Source organism: Poromitra crassiceps (assembly GCF_964638095.1).
Source record: "Poromitra crassiceps genome assembly, chromosome: 12".
NCBI classification, from domain to species: Eukaryota; Metazoa; Chordata; class Actinopteri; order Beryciformes; family Melamphaidae; genus Poromitra; species Poromitra crassiceps.
This window is the reverse complement of record NC_139632.1, coordinates 25,709,755-25,736,328: the sequence shown is the minus strand read 5'-3', so window position 1 is coordinate 25,736,328 and position 26,574 is coordinate 25,709,755. Positions and strand designations below refer to the sequence as shown.

General features: G+C 42.3%; 1 protein-coding gene across 1 annotated transcript; it reads left to right on the top strand.

The window, feature by feature from the left end:
- Positions 1–13,196: 13,196 nt before the first annotated feature.
- On the top strand, positions 13,197–19,997 carry znf644b (zinc finger protein 644b; the record flags this gene model as incomplete). Its single annotated transcript, XM_083647290.1, has 5 exons — positions 13,197–15,759; positions 16,541–17,098; positions 19,265–19,387; positions 19,587–19,683; positions 19,787–19,997. The coding sequence occupies 5 exons, from the start codon at positions 13,197–13,199 to the stop codon at positions 19,995–19,997; spliced, it is 3,552 nt and encodes a 1,183-aa protein (XP_083503416.1).
- Positions 19,998–26,574: the final 6,577 nt, after the last annotated feature.

Genomic DNA, 26,574 nt, shown 5'->3' with positions numbered 1-26,574 from the left:
TGAAAGAAATGAGGTCTCACGTAATTATTAAGTACCATGTAATTAATTAAATGTATTGATGCCATCATTTTCCAGGTATTATGCATATATAAGATTAGCGCCAACAGTCAGTGCAATTTGTGGTATTTCCCATCACGGTGGGATAATATCTAGTAATCCTTTTATCATAAATGGAGCACAATTTCAAAAAAGTATTTAATGGTATTTTTTTGCATTTGCATCATCATTGCAACTGAAAACAGGGTATCAAAACAATGGCAACTCCCCTAAAAAACAAACAAACCACCAGCCAAAAAAATGACGTTTTTGAACCCCTTTGATTTGGTCCGATTTGTTTTGATGTGAGGAGTGAGTGGTTTTTAAAATCTCCTGAACTCCCCAGGCCTGGGCGCAGCCTCCCACAGGGCTCGTGACCGTAGCCTCGCCTATGTTGAATAATACACACGCTCACAAGGTGGAAGTGGCGAGGAGGGCCTGTGATGAGTGGCAAGGGTTAGACGTGGACTCCCTCTCTACGGTATCCTTCCATTGATAAGATTGTATTAATTGGTATGAATAGAGAAGGCTTTTCCTCCCTCTCCTTGTATACATTTACCATTATACTCATTAGCTTCCCGTTGCCTCCCAGCGAGTTTCTCCTTCACATCCCCCGGGGTCTCCTGGGAGGCAATTTGCATCTCTCCATGGTGTCTCTCTGGGGTTATTGAGGAAATATTAGCCCCTTTTCTTCTTTGGCCGACCCTTTGATTTCTTTGGAGCTGGAGCTGATAGAGTGGCACTCACATGTTAATGACTGGCGCTGGTGCAGGCCCCTGGTGCAAGACAACGCATTGATCCAGGTTGAAAAGGTACAATTGACAAGCAGGACTGAATAATCGTCTTACATGCGTGTGTGTGTGTGTGTGTGTGTGTGTGTGTGTGTGTGTGTGTGTGTGGGAAGGGGGGGGGGGGGGGGGTGGTGGGGGGGCGGACCTTGGGAAATGACAAGAGGGAATCCCAGAGCTGTCAAGGCTGTGCTCAAGCTGTCCAGTTTTCTGATTCCTGATAGAGATAAATAGGCTTTTGTTAGCCTCTGCATTTTTTTGTGGCATTTTGGACAGCTACAGTTTGGCATATTGCCTTAAAAGAGAATTGCTAGTTCTCTATTCACTATATGCTGTGCTAGTAATGTCAATGGTTGTGCATCTTTGATCCCATGCGGGCATGGTGCTGCCCAGTGTTAGGACTCGAAACCAGTCATTCCCAACCTGTGGGCCGTGAAGGTATTGCAAGTGGGTCGCCAAATCATTTGTAAAACATTATGATCTATGTGAGATTTATCATTATTATTTGTATCATTATTACTGTTATTTAATTTGTAATAAATTATTTGGTAATCAGTGTACACAGCCCTTCACTTTTAGTTTGTGATTTCTGTGTGGTGCTGATGGACAGCTCCTTTTGAGATTTTCAAATGGGCCATGAGTCGGAAAAGGTTGGAAACCTCTGCTCAAAACTCAATCAGAGGCTGCAAATGACACATACGCAGTAATCCAGTAGCGTTTTAGAGTTGTTTGTCCTGATCTAATAATAGAATTCATGGTAACTATCGAGGAATCAGTTAGTCTTTGGTTGCCACATACTTAGTGACGGTGAGGGCCCTGTTCCCTGCTTTCCCCTCCATTCCTGCCTTGCACTCATATGTGTTAAAGAAAGATAATGAGAGATTTCATCCTAATATCTGCAATGCTTGACATGTCTCCAAATTTAAGCTCATTGATGTCTGCTCGGCAATGTAGAGCCTCTCCTCAATTTGGAGCAGAGTTTGACATCGACTCCCTTTCATCTGATTGGTCACATGTCTACAGCAAAGCGGCAGCAACAAAGTTGGATTTTTTTTTATTTTCCATCTCAACCGGAGAGGAAAGCATCTGAGTGTGCCTAATCATAGCAACAACTTCCGCCTTGCATATCTCTGTGTATTTACTGTATAATACTCTAAGTTATACTGTATGGCAATAATAACGTTGAATAAAAGTCAACATGCTAACTACCACCAGAGGCGTTTTTAGCATCTTGAAACATTGGGGGCTTAGCTCAGGCCAGACATCTTTAGATTTGTCACTTGATAATTGCACCATGTTCAAGTTATTTCAGAGTAAAATGAATACAGTATAAGATGTGAGACACTGTCCTCTACCAAAAGGTGCTGGTCACCTGCGTAGGCTGGCTTTCACAGCATGAAATCGAAATAACTAAAATGAGTGCAAACTGAGTGCTCATTCATCTTAATGACTTTTTATTTTCGGCGGCAGGAGAAAAACATTAAGACAAAATAAGAGTCTTGACATTTATGAATATAGATTGTACACTAATGTACAGTATGTTGTTGCCAATGCTTTGTTCCGTTTTGAAAATTGGTCTCATAGGTTCTGCTTCCATTGTGTGACAAGGGCTCCTATTGAACTGTGACAAACTGTGTTGACTCTGTGTCTTGTCTATCTGATGCTCTCCTCTTCTTCACCTCTCCACTACATGTAGCTTTCTCTTTTGGTGTCTCATCTGTCTGTCGCACTCCTCATCTCCTCTGCTCTCTGCCCCTGTTCTCTTCTCTCTCTTGTCCTGCTCATAAAAAAGGATGCAATCAGCTTATGCCAACCAAAATCTACCCAAATCTCAAAATGTTTAATGTGATGATTAGATCACAACATATATTATTTATCAATATATTTTACTAGGCATCTGGCGTGCTACACATGCTCGATTCCTAGGCTCGCCCGCTGCGTGGGCTCGCTAGCTCGGCCCCTGCAGCTCGCCGAGCTGGCCCTGAAGCTTGCATACGCAGCTCGGCTGCTGCGTGGCCTCGCCTGCCCTATTGGCGCTCGCGCGCACGTGTGTGTGTGTGTGTGTGTGTGTATGTGTGTGTGTGTATGACTGATGATGTCATAATGTCTATGACATCAGTAGTGATGTCACCAGTGGGACAAAAATTTAAACAAACAGAGAACATTGGCCACTTGGTCTAAATCTTATGACATCACTGATGCTGTCATAAGATTATTTATGACATCACTGATGATGTCACAATGTCTCTTATGACATCACTGACATCCATAATTTGATAAAATGTCATGAACATCATACTGTATTGAAGAAGACTTGAAACTGGCGATTGAGAGCATAAACTCATTAGGAAAGGAACTTTTTCTGAGGTTATATAAATCAAGTGAGAAGTACAGTAATTTTTCTATGTATGACTTATTTTGCTGCCAGTGGAGTTGCTCCCCCTGCAGTCCATTAGAAAGAATGCAGGTTTAAGTGTCACGGCATACCACAACTCTGGGCATCATTATTGTTGTTATTATCGTTGGGCAATCGTTCATCTAGGCTTCCAACAGCTTGGTCCCATGTACATAATGTTACAGAAGCTCTCCGACTGAATGAGATAGGGTGAAGCTTACCTTGGTAGCTGGCTGCGTTAGCCTCGGCTACAGCAGCTACTCATCTCTTGCCAGCCCGCGCTTCCTGGTTCACCAGCACTTCATCTCGTCTACCTTCATACTGTGTACTCGATGTCATCAGTGATGCCATCAGAGCAAAATCATCTTATGACATCATTGATGATGTAGGCATTGATGTAAACTTAAGGGGAACATTCTGTGAGCAACACACACACACACACACACACACACACACACCTGCGCGCGCCAATAGGGCAGGCGAGACCACGCAGCAGCCGAGTTGCGGGCGAGGCCGTGTGGCGGCCGAGCTGCGTATGCGAGCTGCAGGGCCAGCTCGCCGAGTTGCAGGGCAGGCGAGCCCTCACTACACAATATATTATGAGTCTGGACAGACTGGATGTGAAGTACAGTACAACTTCAATTGTTGGGGAAGCGGTTCTTTCTAGTTCTTAAAAAAAAAGCTTCTTATATCCATAACCTTCAAGTTTGCCTTAGTGAATTAGCTAGTTAGCTACCACCAGATGCCCAAATGACAAGCCCTGTAACCAGTGCGCTCTCTCTCTCTCTCTCTCTCTCTCTCTCTCTCTCTCTCTCTCTCTCTCTCTCTCACAATTACATGCTAAAAAAAAATGCATGCGTGCCAAGTAGTTTGAAGTAGATCTGCTGCTTGAATAACACACAGAGGACCCAAAACATTTGGGCTTTTGATCAATGATATCATTATTATTTTTGAGGGCTGTAATGCATGATCAGAATGACACATGAATAGATATTTTTTATTATTCTATTGTATTAAATTATTATATTTTTGTAAAAAAAAAAAAAATCTGGGGGTAGTCATAAAACGTTCGGGCTGTAGCCTCGGACGCCCAGGCCTAACGACGCCGTTGACTGCCGCTAAATAAAAATACCCACTACTGCAATCATTGCATCTTCTCTGCATACTTAAAACAGATTAGAGGTTATGTATATCAATTGCACAACTCATGCATATTGCTATGAAGGGGAAAACACAGGAAATGGAAATGTGCCATTTCAACAAGCGTGCACGGCTTGCCAAAAACCCGGCAAGTCGATAGTGCTTGTGGTGATGGTTTGGCTTGTTTTGGTCTCAGTGTTGGGAGATGAGAATGCGTGTATCTAAACAGAGCAAATAGGATGTCTCTGAGACCCATCTGCTTGGCAGCCCTCCTGTGCCCAGCGCCCTCCTCAACGTGAGAGCACCATCATTAAAACGGTCACATGCCTGAGAAATGTCTGTCTGCTGTTTTTTCCCTTTAAAAGGAGTCGAGTTTAAAACTAACAAAGCCTTGGGAAATCCCCATCACACATCCCTCCCTTAATCCATTTAATTTTGAAAGGTATTGTTTAAAGCTTTAAAGTTTATATCGTTTAATCCTCCTCCAACACTACGGGCAGCAAATGAGGCCATGTCAGCAGCTTGAACAGATATAATCTACTCCACACAACAGAAAATCCTCCTTCAAGACAAGGTTGCATAGGCTTCCTGTGAACTGGCTGTTTGATGTTTCTACCTGCTATTGAACATGACTTCTGTCTTAACCCAACTGTCACTCGCTCCCTGTCCCCTTTTATCACTCCCAATGTTCTCGCTTCACCTTTTTTCATCAGTAAATCTCCCATCACAATCTACCATCACAATCTACTGTCACAATCTCCCATCACAATCTACCATCACAATCTCCCATCACAATCTCCCATCACAATCTCCCATCACAATCTACCCTCACAATCTACCATCACAATCTCCCATCACAATCTACCATCACAATCTACCATCACAATCTCCCCTCACAATCTACCATCACAATCTACTGTCAAAATCTCCCATCACAATCTCCCATCACAATCTCCCGTCACAATCTCCTATCACAATCTCCCATCGCAATCTCCCATCACAATCTCCTATCACAATCTCCCATCACAATCTCCCCTCACAATCTACCATCACAATCTACCATCACAATCTACCATCACAATCTCCCATCACAATCTCCTATCACAATCTACTGTCAAAATCTCCCATCACAATCTACCATCACAATCTACCATCACAATCTACTGTCACAATCTCCCATCACAATCTCCCATCACAATCTCCCGTCACAATCTCCCATCACAATCTACCATCACAATCTACCATCACAATCTCCCATCACAATCTCCCGTCACAATCTACCGTCACAATCTACCATCACAATCTACCATCACAATCTACTGTCACAATCTCCCGTCACAATCTACCGTCACAATCTACCATCACAATCTACCATCACAATCTACTGTCACAATCTACTGTCACAATCTACCGTCACAATCTACCCTCACAATCTACCATCACAAACTACCATCACAATCTACCATCACAATCTACCATCACAATCTCCCGTCACAATCTACCGTCACAATCTACCCTCACAATCTACCATCACAAACTACCATCACAATCTACCATCACAATCTACCGTCACAAACTACTGTCACAATCTCCCGTCACAATCTACCATCACAATCTCCCGTCACAATCTACCATCACAATCTCCCATCACAAACTACCATCACAATCTACCATCACAATCTACCGTCACAGTACCATCACAATCTATCATCACAATCTTCCATCACAATCTACCGTCACAATCTACCGTCACAATCTACCATCACAATCTACTGTCACAATCTACCGTCACAATCTACCATCACAATCTACCATCACAATCTACCATCACAATCTACCGTCACAAACTACCATCACAATCTACCATCACAATCTACCATCACAATCTACCACAATCTACCGTCACAAACTACTGTCACAATCTATCATCACAATCTACCATCACAATCTACCATCACAATCTACCGTCACAAACTACCGTCACAAACTACCATCACAATCTACTGTCACAATCTACCGTCACAATCTACCATCACAATCTACCATCACAAACTACCATCACAATCTACCATCACAATCTACCGTCACAGTACCATCACAATCTATCATCACAATCTTCCATCACAATCTCCCGTCACAATCTACCATCACAATCTCCCATCACAGCCCCCCCCCCCCTCGACCACCGCATCCATTCATTTCACCCCCCCCCCCCCCTCTTTTTTTTTAGGAGAGGGGGGCAAGGAGCAGTTTGTGTTGTGGGGTGTGTTGGAAGGTTTATTAATTCTGCGTGATGAACCTCAGACAAGGGTTTGGTCAGGATGTATTGTTTTGTTTTGTGAGACTCTTACCTGTGGTTTGAGGCACTACGCTGACCAGTTTAACCCATGTCCACATTCACTGAACATTACACTGGTTTTGCCCGCCCCCCCCCCCCCCCCCCCGCATGCCTTTTTATAGTTTGTGTTTCTTTGCTGGATGTGCACATGTTCATGAATTGAACTCCATATACCCTCTTTTAATAACCCGCGCCCCCCCCCCCACACACACACACACACACACCCAAGGTATTCTTACAGTGATTTTTTCCCCAACACATAATCTGTATGTTAGCATCTGACTAGTTAAGTTACTTATCTGTGAGCATTTTATTCTTGAATCACTTAAAAGTATGTTATTTCTTCTCATTAAATTACGCATTAGCATTTCATTTGTTGTTTTAAGTTTGTTCTTATTACCATAAAGAAATAAAAAAAAGAATCAGCGCCAGATATACCTATGGTACTCATACATTCCCTTTTAGTATGTAATTTGAGTCAAATAAATCCAGTGTATCTTGTTATTCAAGCAGTAAATTACATTGTTTAGTTATCAAAGGCTTTGTGTAATTACATTTGCACAATTCAGGATGACAGGGCTGATAGTGTGTGCTGGAGACACCGGCATACATAATCACAGCCAAAATCCCATTAGGCAGAATAGAGAGCATTATCATGGAAATGACCTTTGGGTGACAAGACTTCAGCGGGATAAAAGAGGATGTAATCCAGCCAAAGACACAGTGTGAAACCAGCCTCGCTATTTTCTCCTGTGCAAACGTAAGAAACGTGTTGGGTGTTTTAAGAAGACGTTACTGCTGGTTCATTTCTTTTTACAGAGGTGTTCTACAGGCTAGGAAGTCACAATGATGACTGTATGAGTCAGCGTATATTGCTAATTTCCTCATGCTTCTCTGTTGTTTGAGTCTGTGGGTAACTGCAGGGCTAAGATACCAGAAGAACTCAACAGAGCGATTTCTTTCTCGTATCTGTGGCACCGAGAGAACATACTCACCTTGAGATTACTGAGTGTCAAACTGAATCTCTGTCTGTTTGTTTTGAGCCATGCTTTGATACTCTCACACTAAAGAGGCAGCTTCATAAATTCACATTGTGTCAAATAAATCAATAGTTCCCATTAGCTGAGGAAGTTGTGTAGTGCAGTACTTGAGGGGCCGTGGCCCCCCCTTCCTCAGACATTTCTCTAGCCAAGGCGATGGTGGAGGGATGTGGGGATAGCTGTTGATCCATACAGACAGCTCCAGCAGTTGAAATGCTTTGGCTGACTGGTCCCAGTTGGTCTTTAGCACTGTCTCCACTGTGCTGCCAGGCTGGCTCTTCAGTCCAACATGGAAGAAGGAATTTGCTCCGACACTCCTACCCTTAGAAGCCTACAGCACCACCCCTTCCCTCTCCACTCATCTAATGCCTGACCTTTCCTCTCACTTTCAACGTGATAGAGGGAGACTGTTGACTTTGCCTTCTCTCCTGTGTTATGGACAGTGTTAATGTGATGGAGAGAGACTGTTGACTTTGGCTTCTCTCCTGTGTTATGGACAGTGTTAATGTGATGGAGGGAGACTGTTGACTTGGGCTTCTCTCCTGTGTTATGGACAGTGTTAATGTGATGGAGGCAGACTGTTGACTTTGCCTTCTCTCCTGTGTTATGGACAGTGTTAATGTGATGGAGGGAGACTGTTGACTTTGCCTTCTCTCCTGTGTTATGGACAGTGTTAATGTGGTGGAGAGAGACTGTTGACTTTGACTTCTCTCCTGTGTTATGGACAGTGTTAATGTGGTGGAGAGAGACTGTTGACTTTGCCTTCTCTCCTGTGTTATGGACAGTGTTAATGTGATGGAGGCAGACTGTTGACTTTGCCTTCTCTCCTGTGTTATGGACAGTGTTAATGTGATGGAGGCAGACTGTTGACTTTGCCTTCGCTCCTATGTTATGGACAGTGTTAATGTGATGGAGGGAGACTGTTGACTTTGCCTTCGCTCCTATGTTATGGACAGTGTTAATGTGATGGAGGGAGACTGTTGACTTGGGCTTCTCTCCTGTGTTATGGACAGTGTTAATGTGATGGAGGCAGAATGTTGACTTTGCCTTCTCTCCTGTGTTATGTACAGTGTTAATGTGATGGAGGCAGACTGTTGACTTTGCCTTCTCTCCTGTGTTATGGACAGTGTTAATGTGATGGAGGGAGACTGTTGACTTTGCCTTCGCTCCTATGTTATGGACAGTGTCAATGTGATGGAGGGAGACTGTTGACTTTGCCTTCTCTCCTGTGTTATGGACAGTGTTAATGTGATGGAAGTAGACTGTTGACTTTGCCTTCTCTCCTGTGTTATGGACAGTGTTAATGTGATGGAGGGAGACTGTTGACTTTGCCTTCGCTCCTATGTTATGGACAGTGTCAATGTGATGGAGGCAGACTGTTGACTTTGCCTTCGCTCCTATGTTATGGACAGTGTTAATGTGATGGAGGGAGACTGTTGACTTTGCCTTCGCTCCTATGTTATGGACAGTGTTAATGTGATGGAGGGAGACTGTTGACTTGGGCTTCTCTCCTGTGTTATGGACAGTGTTAATGTGATGGAGGCAGAATGTTGACTTTGCCTTCTCTCCTGTGTTATGTACAGTGTTAATGTGATGGAGGCAGACTGTTGACTTTGCCTTCTCTCCTGTGTTATGGACAGTGTTAATGTGATGGAGGGAGACTGTTGACTTTGCCTTCGCTCCTATGTTATGGACAGTGTCAATGTGATGGAGGGAGACTGTTGACTTTGCCTTCTCTCCTGTGTTATGGACAGTGTTAATGTGATGGAAGTAGACTGTTGACTTTGCCTTCTCTCCTGTGTTATGGACAGTGTTAATGTGATGGAGGGAGACTGTTGACTTTGCCTTCGCTCCTATGTTATGGACAGTGTCAATGTGATGGAGGCAGACTGTTGACTTTGCCTTCTCTCCTGTGTTATGGACAGTGTTAATGTGATGGAAGTAGACTGTTGACTTTGCCTTCTCTCCTGTGTTATGGACAGTGTTAATGTGATGGAGGGAGACTGTTGACTTTGCCTTCGCTCCTATGTTATGGACAGTGTCAATGTGATGGAGGGAGACTGTTGACTTTGCCTTCTCTCCTGTGTTATGGACAGTGTTAATGTGATGGAGGCAGACTGTTGACTTGGGCTTCTCTCCTGTGTTATGGACAGTGTCAATGTGATGGAGGCAGACTGTTGACTTTGCCTTCTCTCCTGTGTTATGGACAGTGTTAATGTGATGGAGGCAGACTGTTGACTTTGCCTTCTCTCCTGTGTTATGGACAGTGTTAATGTGATGGAGGGAGACTGTTGACTTTGCCTTCTCTCCTGTGTTATGGACAGTGTTAATGTGATGGAGGGAGACTGTTGACTTGGGCTTCTCTCCTGTGTTATGGACAGTGTTAATGTGATGGAGGCAGACTGTTGACTTTGGCTTCTCTCCTGTGTTATGGACAGTGTTAATGTGATGGAGGGAGACTGTTGTCTTCGGCTTCTCTCCTGTGTTATGGACAGTGTTAATGTGATGGAGGGAGACTGTTGTCTTCGGCTTCTCTCCTGTGTTATGGACAGTGTTAATGTGATGGAGGCAGACTGTTGACTTTGCCTTCTCTCCTGTGTTATGGACAGTGTTAATGTGATGGAGGCAGACTGTTGACTTTGCCTTCTCTCCTGTGTTATGGACAGTGTTAATGTGATGGAGGCAGACTGTTGACTTCGGCTTCTCTCCTGTGTTATGGACAGTGTTAAACCGCAATTTGCACCCACAAGTTTACAGTAGCACCATTTCCGCAAATGGACGCGTGTAAAATTACTTCAACTACATACTCGGTTACTTTGATTCTCGCTCCAAATGACACTGAATATCATTTTTTTAATGTTATACTGTAGCATTTCTATTAAATGACACAAGTGGAGAATGACAGGAGAGATGAAAGAGATGAGGACATGACCTGTGTTAAGGTTATTATGAGCCAGTCTCAAACAGAGAGCAGGAGATCACTTTTAACTTTGAACACTTTGATAAGATGATTTCTCTTGTTGCTGTTGGTCACGTTCAAGAAAAACATTGGTTTTTATGCCTCCGCCGGCGATAGCTGTGGCCGGAGGTGTTATGTTTTCGAGTTGCTCGTCCGTACATAGGTCCGATGCTTGTTAACGCGATACCTCAGGTGATTAGATTTTGGTGGTCAAAGTTCAAGGTCACTGTGATCTCACAACCCCTCGGGAATTTGGCTCAAACATCCACTTGGACTCAAGGATGAACTGATCACATTTTGGTGGTCAAAGGTCAAAGTTCAAGGTTACTGTGACCGGGGATGTCTGTCCGTTCCAGCAGGGGCAGCACTAGGTAAAAGGGGCCATAGCTAGGGAAAGGAAGGTTGTAGAGACTCATGGTTCGAGGAGTGGGTAGAGGGAGTGGCTAGGAGATGGTGGGAGGGGCCATGGTGAAGCAACGGGGCTAGTCGCTGTAGCTAGGTATATGAAGGTTGTGGAAAGTCGGGGTTTGAGGGGTTGGTAGGTGGGTGGCTGGGGGGGATGTGGGTTTAGGGTAGGGGGTAGTTACCATTTTCCATGTTAAACGATTAGCCGTGTTGTTGAGGTACCCCCAAATATTGCCTAAAGTGCCATAAGGCTGAATGGCCACACCACTGCACCGTGGGCTTCAAAGTGTTTGTGCTTGGACAGACATGGATGTAGACTGCAACTTGACTTATTGACGGAGGCATGTAACAGCAAGGATAATATCACCTGATGCTTTTTCCACACACAGTAACCTTGAGATGAGGCGTGAAAGAGTGTCGCTGCCTGCAGGTGCAAAAAAAGACCAAAAATGAAATCAAAGAAAGAAAAAAAGACCCTTCTCCATACATCACTGAGAGGTGTTATAGTATGTGCTCTGTTGTCTCACAGCACACAATGATGCTCCTGCTAAATCTAATGGACCAAGCTGTAGAGAATGATGCTCCTGCTAAATCTAATGGACCAAGCTGTAGAGAGAATGGTGAATATCTGGTGGAAAATAGCAGGCAGGGTTAGCAAAGCTCATTGCAGATCGATCTGTGCATACAGCTTAAATGTATTAAAGCTCATAATCCCTGTAAATATCTTCAGGCAAGGCAAAGTCAGCCTTTTAACATTGACTAAATGAAGTAAATAGAAGCAAATACGTTTTTTTTAAACCACATTTCTGTTGAACCCTATTCGCTATATATATATATATGGAAGCGAGATGTGTGAGTTGGCTGCTAATGAGGCTTGTAAATTCTGAAGCTAGATATTTTGATGGCTTTGCCACCCTGCTGTTAGGGGGTAGCAGGGAAGTTCGCTTTAAATGTAGAGCGTCTGTTCTCCCTTCGAACCTCTAACACCACAGCAGATGGGGAGAATATGGAGCTTGGAAGGTTTTACCTCAGAGGTGGTAACAGGGAAGCCAGTCATTAACACTGAATTTACCACTTCGTTAGCAACACAGCTTCCTGTAGAGAGCAACTAGCGCTGGATGTCAAATCCACTGAGCATACATTTGAGACCAAATCAACTCTGTGCACATCATCTGTTCTAAATGGCAGCATACACATGTTACTCTGTCAAATTTTCTGATACTGTTTATAATAATATTTATTACCTTGTTTACATACATTATAGTGGACTGTGTTAATAACGTCATAACCAAAACACAATTGAATGTGACTTGCGTTCAGTGTCCTTTAAATGAATTAGCGTGTGTGTGTGTGTGTGTGTGTGTGTGTGCGCGCGTGCGCGTGTGTGTGTATGCGCACGCGCGCGTGCTTGTATGCATGTTTCTTTGTGTGTGTGTGTCTGTGTTTGCGTGTTTTAGAGAGTGTGTGCCTGCCAATTTGTCAGGATTCAAGTAACAACAGTGTCATGCTGGGATCTGCGTTGGCACCATCACAGAGTGATAAGACGGAATATGATCTCATTGGAAGTGTACTTTGTTCCCATGGAAATTGGTCAATTTGAGCAGACGCCCGAGAACTTTAGGGGGAGAAGCAGGAAGGTTGTATCCCGGAGGTGTGCTCACATAATGAAGCGTCCTCGCCAGGGTATTCAGGGCTAACAGCAGGCTTTGTTGTGAAGAGAGGTGCTGAAAGAGGGTGTTGGAAAATCATAATGCAGCACAGAATAATACCACTCTCATTTTATGGAGCGGTGGGAATACACCAAAAACTATTTTTTTTAACAGCAACCCATTGTCGGTGTGAGTAAGAAAAAAAGTGCTATATTTTATTATACTTGTGGAACATTGTCCTATGTATCGTAATTTTGCATCTGAATTATTTCTTTTGGCTAATTACTGTACCTTTACATGCTGGTGTAATGTAAAAGTGAATATGATTGTCATAACTTGTCATATTGACTTGTCTTGAGGTCTTGAGATTGATTTAAAATATGGAGAACGCTTAATAATAATAATAATAATAATATTCTTGTGATATTGCAGAAAGTACTGCTGCTATGTCTGACCTGAAGCCAAATGCACAAGAGGACAAAGACGTGGAACCGGTGTCTGACAGCCCAGGTCAGAGTCACACATCCTCCCTGAAGAACAATGCTGCAGGTCTGTCCTCAGATGAACACGAAAACCCTTTAAATGGAACCCAGCCGAATCCATTTGTATACAGCAGTGTCCCTGCTGTTCCCCATGCAGGCAATTCATTGCCTTCAGGAGCACTTGTTAATGGACCTGGTTCACACCCCACCTCAGAGGGACGCGGTGTCCTGAACAAAGGCAGTGTTTTATCCAACAATGTCCTGGATACCGAGTGGCAACCAGAGGAGGACACGAGCCCTCAGGTGTTACCACCACCTAGTGAGCTTCAATCAGACGCTTGGAAGAACACAGCAGGGCTCGTCCTAAAAACACCGGGCACACAGCCAGGTGTCAACGCGCCACCGTCTGACTCTGAAGAGAATGAGTCTAAACTGCACTATTCCACACTGTCAGGTGACAGTTCAGAGCAAATGCACATTAGAACATCTTTGCCAAACAAGGCAATAAAGGCAAGATCTCCGCGGGACTTAAGAACAGAATGGTCCGAGAGCTCCTCAGATGATTATGACGATACGGAAGTGCTCAGGTGGGATTCACCGCAAGAGCTCAGGCGCTCCTTGTGGGATGAGCAGGCTGTTGACAGGAGGCCGGAGAAAAAGACCAAAGTGACGCCTCATTCAATAAGCCAAAGAGAAAAGCCAGAAACGCTTAACAACAGCTTCAATCACACATACAAACGTTTCTGTACCGGTAACGATGTTGACAATTTTGACATTGCCAGCAAACATGTTTCTTTGCGTCCAAAGTCTGATTTGAAATATTCTGTTGTGCCATTCAGAGATGGTTCCAGGAGCACAGCTTTAGACACGGAGCGGCGTATTTATAGCACGGCAGAGAAAGGTTGTAATGAGGAAAGTGACCCTGAAGACGAAGACAATTTTAGTGCAAAACTGGAGCAGTTGAAAACAGAACAACCCGAACAAGAGCCACTGTTCTTTCCGTGCACAATATGCAATGTTAATTTCAAGGAAAAAATGCATTTGCATAGACATATGATGTATCATTTAGACAGGCATAATCAGGTGCACTATGAGAATGTTCCACAGCCCTTCATATGCAGGGAGTGTGGGCGTTTGTTCTGTGATAGCAACTCCCTCATGAAGCACATCGTTATTCACCAAGACAGGCTCGAAAAACTTATGGAAGAAATCAAAGGTCTCAAAAAACTTGAGAATGAAGAAAGGGGCAACACCTTACAATGCCCTCAGTGTGTATTTGGGTGTAACTGCCCAAAAACCTTTGTCCAGCACGCCAAAACACACGATCATCTAAAGCACTTTGTCCAGCACGCCAAAGCACACGATACTCTAAAGCACTACTACTTCTGCGAGGAGTGTAACTACATCACACTGACACAGCAGGCACTTGAAGCACACTTGCACGCTGCACACTATTACGACAAGCCAAGGTTAGCTGACCAGCCCCAAACTACCGGTTCAAAACAAATGCTGTTGAAGGCAGATTTATGTTATAAGCAGCCGCCTTTTTGGCAAAGAGCTGACTTGACCTATTGGTCCAGTGAAAAAGAGGCACTGAATGCATATACAAGTTTCAACCCCTCACAGTTCAAGTGCAGCGTCAACATGCTGCCGCCATCTTTGTGGAAGATTGACAAGCACGGGAAATTATCTCTGCAGCCGGTCGAAAAAATAGACGTGACGAGCGCTCTCACCTGTGCAGCAGAAGACGATCAAAACAATGACCATGAGGTCTCAGGCAGCTTAGAACACACAAACTGTCCTTCAACTATTGATATTTTACTCACATCGGACAATGTTAAATTAGACCAGATGTTCTGTCAGCCAAGCAAACACAATTTGGCAAGTAAGAGTTCACAAGAACAAGCAACCCAAAAGTCTCCATCAAAGCCAAAAGTGTCAACATCCTTGCACACTATTGACAAGATGAATGATAATGTATTACCAAAGCTTAGCCAAAGGCTTAAGAAGCAGACTGAGGACTTAGAGGAAGGCTATGAGGACAGCGATGACTTCAGCGACTCCCCCAGTGAAGCGACAGCCAACTTTCTGGATAGTAGCGAGAATGAAACCAACCCGTATGTCCAGAGCTATTTCAAACAGAGGCAGATGTTTTCAGTCAAAGACAAAAGTCCCCTTGTCGAGCAAGTTCCTGAAGATGATGACAATGAAGATGACTGCAGTGACATAGAGCAACTCATAATCAAGGAGGAGTATATAGAGAGTGCAGTGTGCGATGATTCCCCGGAGTCGCCTTCGATGCCCACGAGTTTCCCTGCATCGGGGGTAGAGCATAAGCCCTGTCCATACTGCCCTGCTGTGTTTGAGTCAGGAGTGGGCCTGTCCAATCACGTGCGAGGACACCTTCACCGAGTGGGGTTGAGTTATAATGCTCGTCACATGGTTTCCCCAGAGCAAGTGGCGTTGCAGGACCGTCAGCCACGAATCCGCAAGAGGATCCCCTCTGGCATGCGGAGAGTCAAAAAAGGTGACAGTATTTATTTACTTAGAGTAGAAACCTCTTTATCAAAAATGTGTCATGAATGAAAAAATCATGAATGAATTGTGCAGAGATCCACAAATATATAATTTGTGCATGGCTGGTAGAATTTATTTACTATTAAATGCGTGTAATTTAACGTTTCAACTACAATAGATGTTGTTTTGGAATATACTGTATGTGCATGAATGAATTTTGACCATTTATGCCACTACTTTCTAACGTTAGTCATCCAAACATTTTACTCGTTGGAGCAGCTTCCATTCCTGCGAAACAGGATTAGGGTTATGTGAAAAATGTATTTGAGTTGTTAGATTACAAGATAATAAAGTTAGAATTCAGATTCATAATTCTGAATTTATCTCAGAATTCTGACTTTAATCTCAGTCAGAATTGAATGTGAACTTCAACTTTTGTCTTCTGACTAATTTTGTATATCATGATTTAAAAATGTCAAACAATTTTTTGTTGACGTCACTGAAAAGTCAAGGTCAATTAGTCTTTTTTATGCTTATTTCTTCCATTTACACATGCCCTGATATGTACAGGCCTGCGTAAAAACAAACAAGCAATGTAACCATTGGAGTTAAAAGTCACTTGGGTGTAAACAGTTGGCTGCTAGCTGTGGTTACTACAGAATTAGAGAAGCACACTCAGCTGAAGTGTTTTGCAGTATTGGTCAATTGGTTAGCTTCTAATTGAACACAAAGTAGTCTCATGTTGATTTTTGTTGACGAGTATTGTGATATTTTCTGAAATTCTATTACAGCTGAGAAGCCTGAGTCACAAGGAGAACACACATGTCCTCTGTGTTGGGGTTGGTTTGACACTAAAACGGGCCTCTCCAACCATGTGAGGGGCCACCTGAAACGAATAGGCAGGACTGTCACCAGCAACAACAAATCCCCTGTGTGCATCCTCAACGAACTGCTACAGGACAAGAAGGAACATCAGAACATCCTCCAGATCTTCAACAAGAACCAGTTCCCCTCACGTCCGTTTGTCTCTCCGAAGCTCAGCAGCAGCAAGGGCCTGTTCCTGATGCGCGCCGGGATCCCTGTGAAAATCCAATACGGCACGACGAGTCCTCCTCCGCTGGGCAGCTGGGCACCAAAACAGGAGGCGGAGGAGAAGAAGCCACAGGTAGAGGCACCGAGATCCAGTGAGCTCCCATCAAGCACTTTAGTAGAGCTGCTCAAGGCGAGGCAGAAAGACATGGAGCTTAAGGAGAGAAACGGCTCTTACGCCACCAGGAAGCACTTTCATATGACCAAAGAGGGCATGGAGGAGACCCAGGTGGCTAGTGTGGAATCAAACTGGGCTCATGGTATGGAGGCTCACGCTTTGGGCTTGATCATAATTTAATGTTAAAGCCGTCTCTTATAGCTGTTTCAAAATGTCTTCTTCACCCATTACCTTTAAAGTGCTATTACAGTTTAGTGATGCATGTGTTATTCCTGTGTACGCAGTCAACATTAATCTATCGCAAATATACAAACCAGATAAGTCCAAATCTAATCTCTGATAGCTACTCTGTCATAGTAGTGGGAGACAGATTTTTGGGGGGGAGATCACTGTTTGTATTGTATTCAAATGAGCATTATAGAGCACTGTCATTTCCCATCAACAGATAGACCCCCCTATCCCATACAAAATGTCATGGGTTTGGTCATAGTGACTTTTTCTATCTTGTTCAGTTGATCCTCTATCGACCTGTATGTGTATTGTCCAGCAATAGAAACTGCCCTGTCCATGGCTTAGGAATAACACCATTCAGTAGCCTAGCAGCATGCTAACATGCTGTAGCATTACCTGTTGCCTGTTGTGGGCTTTTACTAAAATTCTGTAGAGGAAGCAAAGCATGGCATGATGATGAGATGACGCCATTTCCATCAGCCCCTTGCACCACGATTTCACCCTTAAATATCCCCTTAATTAGTTTCCATACTGTACAACAGTGTCACACACATATTCTGTGCTCGTTCCAAAGCTTCATTGAAGCTATAGAGCTCAATAGTCACGTGACTTTCCATGACGTTTCCAGCCCTGGAGGAGAGTTCCCCGTTCATTTTCTCCATAGACATTTCAAAAAATCCTTATATAACGAGTTTTAAGGCTGGAACAAAGCCAACCCGTGACCTACTGAATCATGAGTGACCATAAAACATTTCAGTTGGAGCAAAAAATAAAAATAAAAATGGGAAAAATCAAAAAATGTATTTCCCCCCGCTTGTTATTTTTTGTTTTTAATTCATTAATTAATATTAGGGGGGCATTTGGTCCCTTTGCTTGATTGCAGAGAAGTCAAGAAACTAATGTTCAGTCACCTAATTTCAATCATTCACTATGTCTATGATATTTCTGTACATGTAGAAGCCAGTAACACAATGAGAGCAAAGTTCACAATCAGTTGGGTTGCCCTACACACATGTAATATGAATGTCACCAAAGTGCCTTTGAAGTTGATATAAAAAAATCATGAGATCATTTTGATGTTGTTCTGGAAGCACATCATCTGTGTCTACACATTTTTGTTTAATGTCTGTCCAAATGTAACTTTCAGTCAGGCACAGAGAAAGATGATGAGAAAGATGTATCCAAATGTAACTGTCAGTCAGGTACAGAGAAAGATGTACTGTCAACCCAAAAGAGTGTTTTGTTGTGCGCCATGTTAAACCATGTGAATGGCACATTCTTATGGCACGACGGGGCTGCCCCGCCAAAGGTATTTGCATCATAGGAGTCAGATAATGATTAAAATATACCAATAATAATAATAATCACTTTTTAACACTGAGTTTGGTTCACAGTGGATTATTGTCTCCTTTTATGTGATCTGATTTAACCTATTAATCAACTAAAGGTCATGAAAACTCAACTAATTTATATCAATGGGACAGTTTTTTCTCATCCTTTCACCTTTCTTTGCTACTGTATGGCTAATATCATACAGTAATATCAGTTGCTTTTGTGATCACATTATTTCGATTTCGATATGATAAAATAATGTGGTCTGGTCAAGCTGCTTTAGTTGACCCTAAAATACTTTTTGTGATAACCACCATAAATATTCATTAATGGGCACTGGTGCTGCTGTGCTGTTGGCAGCCCCGCTGTGTTTTAACATCATGAAAGATCTGAGATTTTTTACTTAAATCCTCCATAACTCTCATGAGGTGTTGTAAGTGAAAATAGGCCCCCTGAAGACTTGAGATTGTGTCAAACTTTATCAGTAACACTTTTCATGCAGAGTGCAAAAGAGGGATCCTTAGAATTTGAGACCAGGTGACAGAAGCACACAGGAAGTAGCTTGCTAATCACTTAACTCTGTATAAATTACAACATAAACTCCCCGCAATACTTTTCACCGTAAGATACTACATAGTTTCTGATGACCCTAAGCTCTCATTTAAAGTATCAATGAAACTGTTTTGATCCATGTGCTTCGCTCTCTTTTGGTGTTTAATGTCCATTTCAATGTCCTGTCTTTCAGAGGATTGTGACTCCAATATGTTTTGCATCCACTCTAACACCACCTTCCCCAGTGCCGTGAGCCTATCCAATCATCTTCGAGCCTACGCACGCAGGAAGAGGATCGCCATTTTCGAAGGAACAAGTACGTTTCAGACAACAGGGCGGAAAACAATTATTTGTCAACAACTATGTTTAATGTGCCACCTTCAAGCCAATTTGTGGTCACAGTGAAAGTATGACTAACAGTAAACATGTTATAACATCAAGTAAACATAAGTTATAACATCAAAGGATACAGTAAGAGGAAATCTGAATGTTTGTGATCATATTTGTCTTTTTAGGCTATGATTATAAACAAAAGAAGCAAAGATCAAGATCTGGGTTAAAAAAGAAGGATTTTCCCTCCTTGAATGCTGAGATATACAGACTCACCTGCAGGTACATACAGTAGAGCAGCTTTCATTTCACTATGGAATAAGACGGCCGTGCATTTCAGTTCAGAAATTGAGACTGCTTTTTCCCCCTTTTCTGTGTCATGCAGATTCTGTGACCTCGTCTTCCAAGGCCCCCTGTCCGTCCAAGAGGACTGGATCAAGCATTTACAGAGGCACATTATGCACACCAGCATCCCCCACTCAGGGACAGGGATGGTAGAGGTTTTGGGTCTTCATCAGGAAATCAATAGCCTGTCTCATGAGCACCCAGACCTTGAGCAGACCACATCCTCTCTGGAACTTCCCGTTGCCTCGTGAAGTTCTGCACTGTTTACACATTCACCACTTCACTTAGGATTAAACCTGCACATGTTTATAGACGTATATAGTTATTTATATATCGTATCATATATTATCATATATTCTAATGCAGATGCTTTATATGCCGTGTCAGCTTAATAGAGCATAATAAGATTTATCTTTATTAACTGTATAAGTATACAAAATGCCAACAAGCACAGTTGCAGTCTGAACAGCAACAGGATAAAACATTTCTTAACTATAGACTGGGACCCAAAATGGGTTGTGATCCAGTTTCTTTTGGCTTCTGGTTCTCATATAAGTAATGTATTGTAATTAGCCCATGTTTCAGAGTGACATTACATGAACCACTGCTACATACTGTTTCATATGCAATCCATATTGTTTTAACCAAACTTCTCTAACCTTGTGTGCAATGCTCTACTTACAATGTTACGTTCAATAACTCAACTACGTTCAATATTTTCAAACAGGGCAATGTTGACATATCATTTTGATTGATGGTACACTTAAATTAACAAAAAGCACTTTTTAATGAGCACATTTCTGTTGCTTACTCATGGAGGTGGATAATGATATGTCAGTTTACCCCCAGAGTCCCAAGTACTACTGGAAAGGTGTTTTGTCTTTTGTCGAAGACATTTAACATGTTGCTCTAATCAAGCACAGCCACATCTGTCTTCACCTCCTCCTTACACATATGTGGTCTGGCCTGAGTGAACTCATTGCCAAAAGAGACAATTCACACCTCACCATTCTGATGAATACTTTATCCATGTAAACATAAAAAAAAAGAAGCTATATACATATATGGGATCAATATTACTATGAATATTTTAAAATACTGCTTTTAGTAATGCTTTTATGTCCCAAATTCGTTTTTGTTTTTGCATTGTATTAAAAGTAAACTACAATATATGTAAGAAAAAAGTATGTACTGTAACTAAATAGCTAGATCAAATAGACATTTTTAGTGGTTTTATAACTAGAAAATCTCAATATTGTTTATTTTTATTGAAATATTCAAGTTGATACACTGGAGATTTTAAAATTATAGACATGTAGCGGTCCCCTACAATTCAAAGTTTTGCCATTACAGTTGTTTATCAAATAATTTATATACAGTATATATGAATTACCTTTTCAAGATAGACCCTTTTTAGACTTATTAGTATTTTGCCTTGAGGATAAGTCACATTATAATGAAACTTTTGTCAGTAAAAAGATTTGTAGAATTCAGTGACGATAAACAATTTGCATGTTAAGGAAGAGGGAGTGTCGCTGCTAACAAACTTAGATATTCTGAAACTACTTATTAGTTAGTCACCATTTAGTGAATTTTACTTGAAGAGCCAAATACACTGAAGCATTTATTAGTGATGGGCACCATTCCCATATGAGGTCACTATTGGTTGAAGTTACTATTAATATGGGATGGGGATATTGCCACATTGGTTACGCCACGCCACATCTTAAGCACATAAGAGAATATATTGAGAGCATGTATCTGACTAGTTGGTAATTCTGCTGGAATTGCTTACAATCCCAACCGCAGTAGACATTTTTATTTAGAGACAATTGGGTGTGACTGGAGTGGACAAGCTAACTGAGCGCTATAGGTACAGTAGAACAAAACAGTGGATTTGCAAGTGAAGTGTTTATCAGAGTAGGGCCTGTTAAAGGAGAAGGAGAAAGGGCAAAACGTCTTTGGAGTTTTGCGGTCAGGGGAAATAGCATTATAGTGAGTTAACAATTATACAGGATAAGGATGAAAATGGATTCTTAGTCAATAGTGTTAGATGAGGAAAAGCACCATGTGCCAGTTACAAAATCAAAAATTAAACCCATCTCATTGATTATCACTTTAAACAGTATACACAAACATGTTGATCTAATGTAATGTTATTATCTAATGCTATCACATCTGTTTATTGTGCACCACTGCCCACAGTTGTAACCATAACTTAACTGAGTGGTGTTCATAATGTTTGCCTGAATTCTGTCGTATGTCTCATTGCTGACTTTTACAAACAAACAAAAAGAAACTCTAGCAATGCAGTATATTTTGAGTGAAAATCAATGTAAAGTTCAATGCAAAATTATAAGGTACAGTCCTTAATAAACTATATTTCTTTGATTTGCAGAGAGAACACTGACACATATATAGTGCCAGCAGGACTTGTCCCATTCAGCTATCAAAAGGTGTGTTGTGACAATGCACTCATATTGCACCATCCTGCGCCCTGTTTATACTTGTTGTTGCACTGAACTGTAATTTGTTGGAAGAAACATTTTCTTGATTGTTCTTTTGTGCAGAATTCAGTGTCATCTTGTCCCATTATTCCCCATAGAAACAGTAATTTAGGGCTATCTGCCATTTCCAGCTCTTGTTTTCAGCTTTTTCGGCTGAGTATTTGACGTATCCAACGCTTGATAGCCACTTCTGGGTCTGCTACTTACCAGTGGCAAAGGGGGGTAACCCTGCAGTTTATCTTGGGCAGTATTTAAAGCAGCGATCAAAGCTGTACAAACCAATTGTCATCATGTTTCTCCGGGGGGAATTTTGAAGTACATTAATGCGCCTTCTTTGGGAAATAATTGTGCCACTCTGTGACTTCATTAGGTCTCCTGGCTGTTTCAAAAGATGTTCTCTCTGGAGGTTGAAAGCCACGTCGCTGGCAGACAGCATCCCAAGGGCCCGAATGAATAAAAAAAGAGAGATTATAATGAGATTGAGTTAGCCATGACCAGCACTGGGCCTTTCATTATTCCACTGGCTGGAGAGAGAGAGAGGGAGAGAGAGAGAGAGAGAGAGAGAGAGAGAGAGAGAGAGAGGGAGAGAGAGAGAGAGAGAGAGAGAGGGACAAGGCTGACATAAAGAAATGTGTTGTCATAGGACCCACACTCACCATCTGCCACGGGGGTCCAATGGTAGGCAGCCAATGCCTGCTTATCATTAGCCATGGGTATCAATGGGCCTCCTCTCTGGAGATTGCCCTATTAAAACTGCAAACGTCAACCCCTGTACTCACAGAGCAGAAAGAAAACCTGCATTTAATTCACCACTAACAATAGCTATTGAATTAGCAAATGAAAACTATTATGCTAACCTTGAATTATGTTTTATTTGGTAATTATAGGTCAATTAAGCACAATATAAACTAAGTCATTTCATCTTAAAATAGGTATTTAGGTAGCCTAAAATTAAAGGTAGCCTAAAATTAAAAACAAAATACTCTGCAATAAAGTGTGCTTTTACTTTTGTGTAAAGAAGTTTATTGTGTTTTGATGGTTTGATGATGAGGTGTGTGTGACTGAGGCTGCATCCTGAGAAAGTCTTCTTAAATAGCACTGTTTTGTCAGGTTGTTTTTTCACTCACTCTAGTCTATGTGGCAGGCAGCAGTGATCCAGAGATCAGGACCATTGATCATGACCTCTCCTTTGGCCAGTTATTCTGAAGTGCCACAGACTGCCTCAGTGTAAAAAAAGAGAAGAAAAATCAATAGGTTTCCATTATCTGGTTGGGCAGTGTCACTGGCCTGTCAATGATCCTGTTACAGCGGTGGTACAAGGGTGACACCGGCCCACACTCAATCGCTGCTGACAAGAGGAAAACATGCTGACAGCCACCAGGAACAAGTTGGAACACAGATTTGCACTTCAAGCAAGCGTCCGAGGAGGCATGGTGCAAGGCTACCACACGGCAAGGGGCGAGCTGGGCCGGGGCAGAGGGGGCTGGATTCTACTGTCTGACTGTCTAGCTCTCTACAACCAATGCTTTTATCCTCCCATCAATTATTTACCTCTGGATACACCAAAGGAAAGTCAGGTGCACTGATTGTGGCTGAGGGGAAATTCATGAAACCTCTACTGCCCACTCCACGCCCCCCCCCTCCCTCCTCTCCTGCCCAGCACTGTATACCTGCTGCAAAGTTCTGCAAATCCTATAATACATGTTAGTCATATAAATGGGATTATTCATGAAAAGTCCAGTGCATGCAATCATAATTTGTGCCAGTCATGATGATGCATTGCTGACCCTTTTATTGTTGCACATTCATGCAGGGATATTTGTGATATATATTTATGTGAAATTATCATATTCACAGTTGACTTAAGTTTGACAGACACAATTATTTCCCTATATTAATAATAAATAAACAAGTAGGAAGTTTTCCCTCATCCTATTTGAATCAGCCGCTCCTGATGGTCTGTCAGAAATTGAGTAAGGAAGACATCAACTGTCTCATGAAAGAACATAAATCAATATATTTTTGACAAGGATCAAAAGGGCATTGGATGAACCTTTTGGCCCTCCCAAAACAGCGCTTCACCCCTTGTCAAATCTCTTTATTTGTTATCTAGATTTAATGACCACATAGCCACATATCCCATGACTCATGACTTTTTGAGATCACTTTGAGCAAGATCACTTTATGAACATCAGTTTGAACTCCTTTCTGTAGGATATAACAGCTTCAGTGTATTTTACCAGAGAACAACAGTCATAAGAGCACTGATTAAAGCTGCATAAACAAAGAAATCACAATATGTGTCTTTGACACCTGACACCTTAACTAAAGGCTTACAAAAGGCTTTCATTTACAAAGCTATAGCTACAGTTTGATCTAACCCAGGCTTTTGGGACATAATCTGGCACCACCAAGATCATTAATGTGCTTTTAGATAAAAAACAACAACAACATGCTTATTATTAGCCTACAATAAGATACTAATAGTTTTTCAATTACAAATACTACCCATCACTTGTGTACGTTTTTTTCCTATGCAATTCAGCACATAATGACTGGGGAATTCAGGTTAATATGTTGACAAGGTTTAACAATAGCGGGTCATGTTGCACAACACGCATGGCTGCCTCCGTTCACTTCAGCAGCTGACAGGTCCTAATCATGCGCTGCCCTAAAGGCACTGGGGCAAAGAGGATTTTAATTACTGAATTATAGACTAGTGCGCCGCGTCAAATTGAGACGTAATTAAAGCCAGAGTTGCAATAATTGTTTCAGCTAATTGGGCAGACAAGTGCGTTATAGTGCGATTACATTATGTGCAACAATCACCTGACTCGGATGATTTTCTGAAAATAAAAAAAACAATAGCCTATTTCCAAAACGGACAGCGTTGAGCCGGGGTTTTCCTTTCTTCTGTTGTGCTTTTATTGATATAGGCTATTCGGCTATTGCGTTGCAGCAACAAAGTGTAATTTACACTTAGGCCTACAGTAAGAAAAATAATAATGTCGCCACTGACGCCACATTATGCCCAGTCTTGACATCCTCGGTAACGATGCCGCACATTTGGCAGCAATGACATTATTCCTTATTAATTAGTCGCCAGCAAAATGCCTGTGGAAATGAAGATAGGTGTGATGGGGAACTGGTCAGAGAGCAGCTGCCCTCACACCGCTGCCGGGCTGGAACTGACCTCTTTTTTTTACATGACTAAACTGGAGGCTTGACAGGCTACAACCGGAGAGATTTGATTTGGATGTGGGGAGAAATGTAGAATATGAGCCAGAAATTACGACTCAGACAGGATTCCAGCCGGGTATTTAGCCAACAAGATCCATCCATCATGCCGAACTATTGAAACGCCTCCATTTATATTAGGTTTAGCCTAGTCCATCCTGGTGCCGTTATTAGGATTGCCTCCACATAAAGGAAGAAAGAAACGGCCAATAGGCTATATAGGCTAGCCTATAGGCATCCACCCCCCATAAGCGGATATTTAGCCTGCATCGGGCTACCGGATAAAAAAAACTGTTTAGGCTAACCACTGCAATTGCAGGCCCTGGCCCTAAGCTTTATGAAGTGTTGATACCATACGCAGCCTCACACCACATCGTGCAGTGGCCCCATTGGACGGTAGGGGACGCTGCTCCTTTCCTTCTGAGGCACTATAAAGCCAGTGGGGAAAACAAATCACCTGGGATTCACAAAGTAACACCATGAGAAAAAAAGAGAAGGGAAAAGTGTGTGTGTGTGTGTGTGTGGGGAGGGGGGGGGGGGGGGGCTATAGAAATATAGCCCCAATAGCGTTAATCTAAATTAATTGTTTTTCTTTTTTCTTTGTATTATTCTGCTACAACTTAAATTCTTTTATTTCAACTTGTCTGAATATTTCCTTCTCGGTTTATTTTTTGCCTCAGACTGCTGAAATGATCTGTTTCCAGCTATGTGCAGAGTGCAGACTGCAGTTCAGTTTGGCCCCTCACAGCCTCAAGGACCGCTTTTCTAAACACCCCTTTTTTTGTCATTCCCCACCCAAGCCGCTGCGACCACTGAGGATGATCACATTCCGCCAGCAGCCTGCATGGTCTCAGGTCTATAGGAATGGCAGATTGTTTCAACATCACAGAAATAGTCAAATTAAACAGATTTTAAAGGAAAATACTTTTAGTTTTTTGTGTGCATTTGTATAGAAATATGTAGCCTAATTCCAACCAGGGTGTTGCATTGAGAAGTAGCAGGCGACAAATGATTTGAGCAAATGGCAAAACATATGGGGAACTGACAGATGAAAAGATAGCCTATAGGCTAGACTAGACTAGAG